At 34.2% G+C, this 10,362-nt stretch overlaps 1 protein-coding gene across 1 annotated transcript; it reads right to left on the reverse strand.

Moving 5' to 3' along the window:
- Positions 1 to 3,182: 3,182 nt before the first annotated feature.
- Positions 3,183 to 6,038, reverse strand: LOC131156217 (uncharacterized). Its single transcript, XM_058109735.1, has 2 exons — positions 4,839 to 6,038; positions 3,183 to 4,081 (listed from the first exon to the last, which is right to left on the reverse strand). Exons 1-2 carry the CDS (start codon positions 5,575 to 5,577, stop codon positions 3,453 to 3,455), a joined length of 1,368 nt encoding a protein of 455 aa, XP_057965718.1. The 5' UTR covers positions 5,578 to 6,038; the 3' UTR covers positions 3,183 to 3,452.
- Between the last annotated feature and the right edge of the window lie 4,324 nt (positions 6,039 to 10,362).

A 10,362-nucleotide genomic window follows, 5' to 3' on the forward strand; every position in this document is an offset into this window, starting at 1 on the left:
CAAGTAATCTTCTATTTTGTATCTTCCAAAAACCGAAATTGTTGCCATTGAACATTTTCGATTTTTAAGTTTTTTTCGTTCGACATCTCGATTCGCTAATCTAGAGATGGAATTAGCTCAAATGGACAGCACGGTTAGATCCAGAACGATCGAAAACCTTAGAAATGGTTTAAGTCATTCGAAAAACGGACCCAAAACGACTCTGAAAGCTCGGTCAAAGTTCAAGTCAAACTTAGTCAACTATGCTAACGTGGCAGTGCTGACGTGTCAAGGATGCTGCCGTGGCACAACTATGCTGACGTGGCATGTTGGGGTCCACTGTTGACGTGGCATCGTGCGTCCCACTATTGTTGTGTCATTGTGGGGCCCACTGACTGACGTGGTAGCCGACTCAGCGCCGCTGACGTAGCCGGATTCTGAGGCGGCGGATCGGATACAGATCCAGGTCCGGGTCAGTGTCGGGTTCCGGGTTGAGCTAAGACAATTCGGGCAAGAAGACGCGTGGGCACGCGTGTGGTGCGTGAGCGGCAGGTCATCGACACATGTTCGGCATGTGGCGAGGCGTCCTGCTCCGGCGAGGCGCGTGGTGGCGCGTATAGCTTCGTCTAAGCTCCTTTCGAGATCCGGCTTGCACGATTGGCTTCGTCTTGGCGAGGTGAAGTTGATGGTGGCCTCAAATTTTAATTTCAAGCCACTGGACAGAGCTCTTATTTCAGTGTACGACTCCGATTTGGCTTTTCCTACTCCAACCAGGCTCTAATACCACTTGTTATGACCCTATGAGCAATCAGAAAATTATTAACACCAAAAATTTATGTGGTTCGGTCAAGATCGACCTACGTCCACGGAGTACACCACAAATTCACTAAAATCGCCAAAAAATACAACTCTCTTCTTCCTCTCACTCTCTTCCTCCTCTCTTTCTTCTCTTTGCTCTCTGTGCCTCTCTTGTGCTTCTTACGACCCTCCACAACTCTCTATTTATAAGGCTAATAATTAATTACAATTTAATACAATAAACTAGAAATTGAGAGGTTACAATCATGGAGATAAACGGCAGCTTGCAAAAAACTCATTTCCAGCTCAGCATCTCCAGCTCCTGGCTCCAGCTACGTCTCCTGGCTCCAGCTACAACAACCAAAATGTTTTTTCCTAATTCTTGGCAGTTTTCTGTGCATATCCTATATTTTGATTTTGCTCCTCATAGACCACTTTTTTATTTTAATCATAACTACATGTCTTCCAATCCTTCTGGGATCAAGAATAATAGCTGTTTTATTTCAGGAGTTGCATCAATGAGGCCAAATACGGGGCTTCATAAATCACAATGTCATAGCCAAGTAGAATCCACAGGATAACCTAGTAGTACCACAGAAACTTCTATGTTCTTTTTTTTTTTGGTGTGTGTGTGTTGGGCCAGGAATGTCAGGGAACAGATTTTAGCTCTGCGAGTCCTACCATTCTTCAATTAAGCCCAACAGAGTTTCGTGCAAACTAATATGCCTTCTCTAATGGCTCAACCACCTCTAATTTTTCCATATATTCTCTTAAGTGTGTACATTCAACCTATTACCTTAACCATCTTTCTCCTTATCTTTTATTTATTGAGTTTGTGATTCAAATGTGTCATCTAGGTGAAGCCAACCAAATGAAAAGTCTGAATCAAGAGTAATGCCAACTGCACTAAATATCTTCCCTTGTGTACATCAGCTACCAAACTACTCCCATTCAGAATTTAAGTCTGCGAATTCAATCCCATTAAATGTTCGGGTTTCAAGAATTCATGCAACTGGTAAGAGACATTTAAGAGATGCATGAGCCAGAAAGCTTTGAATGATATATAGACAGATGCTGCAGTGAGGAAATGGCCCATATCCAGGTGGATGAAGTAAGATCCTTCTAAGTGGACCAATAAAATTTACCATTTCAAATTCAGAGAGAGAGAGAGAGAAAGGGAGAGATGGGTCCCTGACCTTATCTTATTGTTAGCTGCTCCTACATGAACAGGATCAAGATGCTCCAGAGGACAAGCAAAACCTGACAAGTAAAAGAGGTGAAACAACATTTACAGCACAGATTTATACAAGGCTTAAGGATAGAAATTTAAAAAAAGACAAAATATGCTGGGACAGGGATCATACCATATGTAATCCTTCTTGATTCTCATCCTCTAGTTTTGGACTAGCCATGTTCGAACCATGATCCTCCAACTAGGACCACATGCACTTTTCAGACAGAAAATTGTGAGCCAGTAAGCATGTTCTTTAGTTTGTAAACTTTCACAACTTCTAAACAAAATACAAATATGCTTAGCAGAGCCATACAATCTCAAAGCCATGAAGATTCCTTTAACCATGATATGTCTATGACAGTCCTATGCACAAAAGAATAAAACCTGTGTGACCTAAACCTGATTCGCTCAATTAATTTAAATAATCTCTTAGTATCCAAGTGCAATGTGGCTTCAAAGCAGCATAGGATGTGGGTTTAATTCTGTTTTCCTTGTAATGCACAAAAGTAAGGCTTGCCGCTCATTCAAGAGATCAAAGGCTTCCAGTATGCCCAAAAGATAGTGGTTTTTTTTCAATTTGCAGTCTCAAGGATCATTAAAAAATTTAGGCGCAAACATACATGAAGCTGGTTCTGGGTCCAGTGTCATAAATTTTTCGGACAACTTAAAATAAACAAATAGTTTCATCAAATTAAAGCAACCAATTTATCCCATGTATGTTAACTACAAATCTCAAGTTATTCGCAAAATACCTCATGTTTGGAGAGGTCTCGAATTTGGATTTTTATTGAATTGAATAAGATATAATACAAAATTATATTAAAATTTGTCCAAATCCAAGTCTAACGTCCGAAATTCATACTCCCAAAGACAGCTTTACTGTTTTTTGAATAATTTAGCATTAAAACATTCATAGTTCACTCCTGAAATTTTCCCTCAGCCATTAACAAGATTCTTGCCATTTTTCAATAGCATTGGTTTCCCAGCTTTCTAATGGGGCTTCCCAATTTATTCCTAAATCCCTGAAGTCCCAAGTTTGTTGCCATTTCACACCGGCAGAAATCCGTTTTGCTTGTAATCTAATTAATATATATATATATATGCTATCTTTAGCATCTTTGTAAGAACAAACAGCAATCAGAAGCATTTTCATAAACACAAGAAGCCACAATTGACTAGGAAGAAAATACTACATCATAAAAGATTCAAATGTTTAGATAAGCAGATACAACAAACATTGAGAAGCAAAGAGTTTGAATCTTTGATCCATGGGCAAGCAATTTGAGGTTACCAGGATCAGGAAGAATAAATTTTCAGTATCTTTGAAAATTTAGAGTCGAGCAGAGGAGAACAAATTTAATAAAACCTCCACCGAAGGCAAAAATAAAGATTAAAGATTCAAAAAACCTTCATAAATATGATTTAAGAATTTTCCCTTTCTTCATGGCTTGCACACAACCACAAAGCAAGGAAGAAGAGCTCTGGGATTGAGCAAATAGAGCTCCTCAATATTTGAATAGAGACCCACTTTCCCAGCCAACGAGTCGAACCCAGATTGACCCACCATCTCTTGTATATTCTCCAGGGGTCTATGAACCCTTCCAGCAATTACTCTGCAGACTATTAAAGCTTTCCTTGGAGATGGATCTTCATATGTTTCAATAGATTCAAAAGCCCTTCCACTCGTGGAAGTAGTAAAAACACCAATTCCACCTTTGAGTTCCTTCTTGGCTGAGAAGCCATTTCTTATAATTCTACAAACACAACAGTTTTCTGATATGCAGAGACAAGAGGAACCATTTGCACCAAGAGCACATGCCATTGTTGTGCCGTAGAATCTTAGCAGTTCGTTCCCATCTGCAAGACAGCGTGGGTGTTTCTTGGGGAGTTTGCTGGCCTTGATCTTCACCATTTCCCTGTACTCTTCGAATCGAGCAAGAGTCTTCTGCATGTTGTGCACTTTCAGCACCCTCTCAATCCTGCCACAATGGCTCTCAGACTTCAACCAGCTTGTCCGGCATATAATTTCAACAATCTTCCTAGATGAGTCACCCTCCAAAAGTTCTGTAACTGGAGAAGACAGCATGTAGTAAGCTGCTGACAGAGGAAGCCCCTCCAGATTCTTATTAATTACAAACAATTTGAATCTAAATAAGCAATGTCAAAATCAGTGCAGACTTAAAACAACCATTGATGTTAGAGAAAATGCAGATTTAGGAAGGTAAGAGGACATAGAAAAACCTAACGAAATAAACTATTTATTGATGCTATTTCACTGGAACAATTATGAATTTGGAGGGTGAAAATATGAAATTTTTGGAGAGAGGGAGAGAGAGAAGGGTATCTTCAAAAAGATAAAGAGTCCTGTAAATTTGAAATAAAAAATAGCAGAGAAGCTGAATCCGACTTTATTAACAGCAAATGAAGAAGGAACATAAACTTTACTCTGACTATTTTGACGAAAAAAAAAAATTGCTGGTACCTTGGCTAAAGAGGTGACCTTTCCTCTTCAGTCACTAATTTTATTAACAGTGAGAATAAGAAGATTACTGATATAGGTATAGAAGGAGTAAGTGCTAACTAAATTAGAGTATAAACTATGTGTGTTGATTAGGAAAAAGAGAAGATATACAAGCCAATGAAAAAAAGAAGAAAAAATAAAATAAACATAAAACAAGCTCAAATGCTTTTTTGTCAAAATAAAAATAAAAGAGAAAGAAACCAGAGACTGGGAATAGGGCAGAGAAAGCACAACTCAAAATAGATATTTTTTAAAAAGATGCATTAAAGCTCCCATGAAATGGAAATCTCAACAAGAGTTTCTTACCAGCATGCTTAGAGAGATGATGTGCTTCAGCAGCTTCCCACTTCCCAAACTGCTCTCCACACTTGTGACATGCAACAGTAGAAGACCCATTATAATCCGTTTCAAGAGAAACCCTACTGTTGTTACCCCCTCCACCAAAAACTGCAGAACCTCCAAATCCAGAACCTTCCCTTTCTGATGTAAGATAAGGAGACTTCTTCGGAGGAGGTGATGAGCCCCTGAACGAAGGGTTGAAATATTGCATTGTGGGGTACTGCCCTCCAGGGCCAGGGGTACCCGGCCGAAGGGTACCCACAAAGGTAGAGCCACCACCAACGCCAACGCCAACGCCGCCGCCGCCGCCGCCGCCGCCGCCCCCTCCTCCTCCGCCGCCACCAATCCCCTCTTGGAAACCGCCGAAGCCACTGATTTTGAGTTCGCACGTCGAATTGTTGAGGATTACTTCATGGGTAATTGGGTTGAGGAATTCACTGCTCCCAATAGATCTTGGGCTGCAACTTGGGGGCTTCTCCAAGTGTCTCTTACTTCCATGGATGACGTCTTTGAGATTTGCTATGGACCTTGAACAGCCCGACCTCCCTCCTTTCTTGGTCAAGATTGAGCTCAGCTGGCTCCTGGCCTTTGGGTCATGAACATCTGAGGGCTCTGATTTGCAGTGCAGAGACCTCTTCAAGGAAAACCAAACTGTTGGCATGTTGCCCTTTTTCTCCTTTTCTCTCTCCTGCTTTTCTGTCCTCATGCTTCAAAGTAAGCTTCGATGCCCTTTACTGTGTGAGGTGACCCTCTCCAACCGTTCATCCTCGAGAGCACATCATTTTCCACTGCCATCCGCCCTTCTTTTGCTCCATAGAAGCCAAAAAAAAAAGAGGAGTTGAACTTCCTGTGATTACTTCTTTATCTTACAAAACAAGCCTCTTCCCCTGCTCTATCATTCAATTTTCAGAAATCATAATACAACAACTCGACAGCAGCACAAAATTTTATCACAAGCAACCTTACGAAATGCTCCAACAAAAATAACCCAGAAAAGATTTAAAACTGTTTAACACAGTACTGTCGTGCGCGTTCCACTTCGAAAGCTATTGAGCCAAAACACGAAGCAGTGTGGATGGAGCTTTCTGTAAAATGGGTCTCCATGAGAGAGCTGAAGAGTGAGACAAACGGGGTCTGGAGGCAGAAACAAGGGACACCCATTATTATAATAATTGAAAGGAAATTGAAGTAGAATAAAAATAATGAGAATCAGTGTGTGGTAAATAAGAGTGACCGAGTCTGGCAGCATAGCAAATAAGACGATTCCTTAAAAGATGCATCGAAACCCGAACCTTGCTACAAGATCCATTGAATTGAATTTATTCACTAAAGAAGAGAAAACTCAGCTTGATTTATCTTCTCCCTAGTCAGACGAATCATTGCAGAGATTTTTTACGACACATGAACCAAATTAAAAAGTGAATTATGGTTCATGGCACAAGGGCCTTTTACCAATTTATTCTACTAAATGCTCTTCTTGCATATAAAGGCCAAAGATTATTGGATTGGACTTTGTACTTATATTATATTTTAGATAATTAATTAAAATTTAAAATTATAAATCATCACAATTTTACAAAGAGTGACTTTGCATTATCCTAACTTTCCCAGAAAATAAAAATATTAATTCATAAAAAAAAATATTAAATTAGATTTAATAATTTATTAAAAAATCTCAAAATAATAATAATAATAATTTACTCATATAAAAGTGTGTTTTTCATCAAATTAGATGGGATAAAATAGTGGGTGTGAATTGACTGATGGCCACAGAGCAAGGCATTTATCAGCCATCATTAATATTAGAAGTGAGATTTTTTAAACTTCATGAGAATTTATGATAAATAGTACTTTACTCTCAAAATATGAGGTTATGTTTTTATGCTAAAAAACTGCTTCTCTGGTCCAGCTACAGGTCCACGCTTCATATGTGAAAAAAAAAATTTCATATAAAAGACAATAATAGAGATAGTGTTCTTCAAATGAATAAGACTACTCAATCTTCCTTTGTCAACATGTATAGCTTAAATTTGAAATATATATATATATATATATATATATATATTATTTCTATATTTCAGTTCACATGGCCCACAAAAATACACAATAATCATCAAATTAATTACATCTACTGATGTATGTGTGTATGTAAATGCAATATAAATTTAATATAATAAATTATAAAGGTTTGTTTAGTTGTGTAAAATATTTTTATTTTAAAAAAAATTATACAAATTTTCCCTCATTTTTTAGTTTTTCAAAATCCATATTAAAATGATAAAATAAATAAATAGTTTGTTCAATTGTACAAAATAATTTATCTTTTTTACAAAGTACAATTGTTCAATAGTTTTCCCTCACTATCGTTTTTACAAAATAATTGTAAAAAAGATGATAATTTTTTTTTTCAATTTTTCATGAAGTATATAAGATAGTGTCCAAGATCAAATATTTTGGGGTTTGAACACAAATATTTTTAAAGTTCGAAAAAAAAATTAATACAATTTATACTGTACTTTGTAATGATGAATTATATGCTCCCAACATAAAAAAAAATTAGAAGAAGAAAAAAGTATTTTCATTTTTATATATAAATTTTTAAAAAATAAGAAATGAGGTGTCATCTTTGTTATTATTTGAAAAATTAAAAATAAAACAAAATTATTTTTAAAACAGATATTGTAAAAACCTTTTATGTAGCATTTCAAAACCTGGGTTCAAATTTATATACATTTAAAACATATTCAACACAATTTAATACCATACATGTTATGTCTAAATCCACAAATATTTAAATTTAACATCAAATTTCATACTATCAAACCTGAAATTATTATTTTTAATTATTTTATACAAGTGTTTCAAAATTAAAAAATTAAGTAATTTTTCTAATTTTTTTTTTTTAAAAAATGTAACATAAAAAAAACAAAAATTATTTTGTACAACTAAATGAGCCAACTATTCTATACCCACTGCCTAGCTTGCTATGCTTTTGGTTTTAGCATGTGAGATTAAAAGGTTGCTGCATTTTTGGAAAAGAGACAAGAAAAAACATAAAATAAATTTTATGTTTGTGAGATATTTGGTGTTAATGAGGCATGTGGTGGTCCAATGTTTGTACGGTGTTCAGGGTTCAATAAAGTTAACGTAGTTATGGCACCTGTCGCTTATTCTCCTATAGGACATCCAATATTCATATTCAAATGTTTTTTTTTTTTTTCTCAACCACATTTCTTCTCATAGTCTTGAGAAATAAATGGAAACCTATATAATTTCTCATGGACCATTCGCATTTTTTATTTTTCTTTTTTCATTTATCAAAAACTTCTATTGGGTTTTCAACTAATTAATGAAAATCAATTCACCTCTCATTTAGTTTTAAGATTTGAATCCTGAAAAAAGTGGAACGGGATATAAAAAGAAAAATAAGATATCTCCAATTATGTAATTCTGATCCATTTAGAACTTTTAATAGACTCAAGAAAAATAGTTTATAGAATAAGAGTATGAGTTTTTACCTTATCTTGTGTTTGGAGAGACCTTAAATTTTATTTTATTTTATTTTTGAATTTTAATGAGATAAAATATAAATTTACATTAAATTTTTTTAAAATTCAAATTTAAGGTTTGAAATTTTTGCTTCCAAATGCAGTATTATATTGGGACAGATTTTGATTTAGATTTGTATTGAATTTAAATAAAATGTAATATAAAATTATATTTAAATTTGTTTAAATTCATCTAAATCTAAATGTTACTACACTATTTACGATTTAAAAAATATTACTTGCACTTTCACATACTAAAATGAATAGTGTTTTTTCCTCTCTTTTTTTTTTTCCCTATTTTTGAATGGCATAGTAATCGGAGGGTAAATTTTTCAAGCGTCATTAGAACTATTTAAAGTGGGACTTTGGGAATGGCATTGCCCTAAATATATAAAACTTACAGACCCTACTTTGGGTGTTTGAATAATAATTGCAGTTTAGATTTAGGCAGCACTTGGTTTGTGAATTTGAGGAAAACATGATGAAATCCAAGCTTTAAAGGCAAATGGTGTGTTTGGAGAAAAGAAAAAGCTTAGGTTCGTTTGAAACACCTAAGTCTTTTTCAGAAAAATTATTGAATATAATAAGTGTTGATAATAAGTAATGAACTGAAAATGTACTGAAAGTTATAGGTGGTATTTAGTTACACTTAAAATAAATAGTATTTGGATACTTACTTTTATTATACGGTACTATATGATTATTTTTAAACATATTTTAGATTATAAATATTAATTTTTTAAATAACAATTTTATTAATAATTATTTTAATTATTTATGATTAAAATTTAAATATTTTCTTTTAAAAAAGTAATAGAAGATTTTTATTTTTAATTAATAATAATATTGATATTAATGTTTATTTATAACATATTAATATCATATTAAATTATGATAAAAATAATATCATTAATTAAATTCAAAATTTTAATTTATTTAATATTAATTTAAATTAACAAATAATTCTTGTTCAATCCAGAATTGAAATATAATAGCTAATATGCTATACGTTGTAAAATAATATATGTAATTACTTATAAATATTTTTGAAAATAAAAAAATATTTTTATAACTAAATTTAGATGATAATATTATTAATTTTTCATTCAAAATTTAAATTTTCTATTAACTAAAATAATACAATATTCTTATTTATTAATTAACAATAACCTTATTATTAATTTATATTTATAACATATTATTATTATTGACTTTTTGAGTCTTATCCCGTTTTGATTATGACAAAACACAGCATCTCATTTGTGTGCTTAGTGTTTGAACAGATTTATCTTTTTGAAAGCACAAATGATGATGTAATATGGGAGCCTTGAGAGTACTTAATCGACAATATCATAAGGCGTATTTCATGGATTACTAAAGAGCAAAACTTGAAGACTTTATGCTTTTAAGTTGTAATAGTAATTAGGTTTGAATTGTGCATGCATATCATATGATTTAAATTGAAACTCTCATATGACCATAGACTGACCTCAGGCACTCTATATTTCATAAAAAAATCATTTTACAAATGTGCAAAAATTATTTCAAGTGTAAAAATCAATTTTTGAGAAGCATTTTATTGGACTCAAATTTATTTTACAAATCATTTGTATTTGCGGTTAGGGTATATAACAGTGTTGAGCGTGGGGTATCGTCTGGATAGGTAGCTCCGTTTAGAAGAAGTTGACCAAGTGAGGGGATATCATTTGGAGAGGAGGGGCTTCACCCTATTGAAGGAGTGCACCGAGTGTGGGGTATCGTTTGGAGAGGTTGATCCACCTATAAGGACTGGTGTAATGGGTGGCTCCACTCGATTTTGAATGAGTGGTATAGTGGAATTCTTGAGTGTTTGCTCAAGGCGAAGACGTAGGCAGGGATAGTCAAACTTCATAAAAATCTTAGTCTCTCTCTGTCACGCCCCGAACTCGAAAATGAGACCCGGA

This window comes from Malania oleifera, chromosome 1 (genome assembly GCF_029873635.1).
Source record: "Malania oleifera isolate guangnan ecotype guangnan chromosome 1, ASM2987363v1, whole genome shotgun sequence".
NCBI lineage: Eukaryota > Viridiplantae > Streptophyta > Magnoliopsida > Santalales > Ximeniaceae > Malania > Malania oleifera.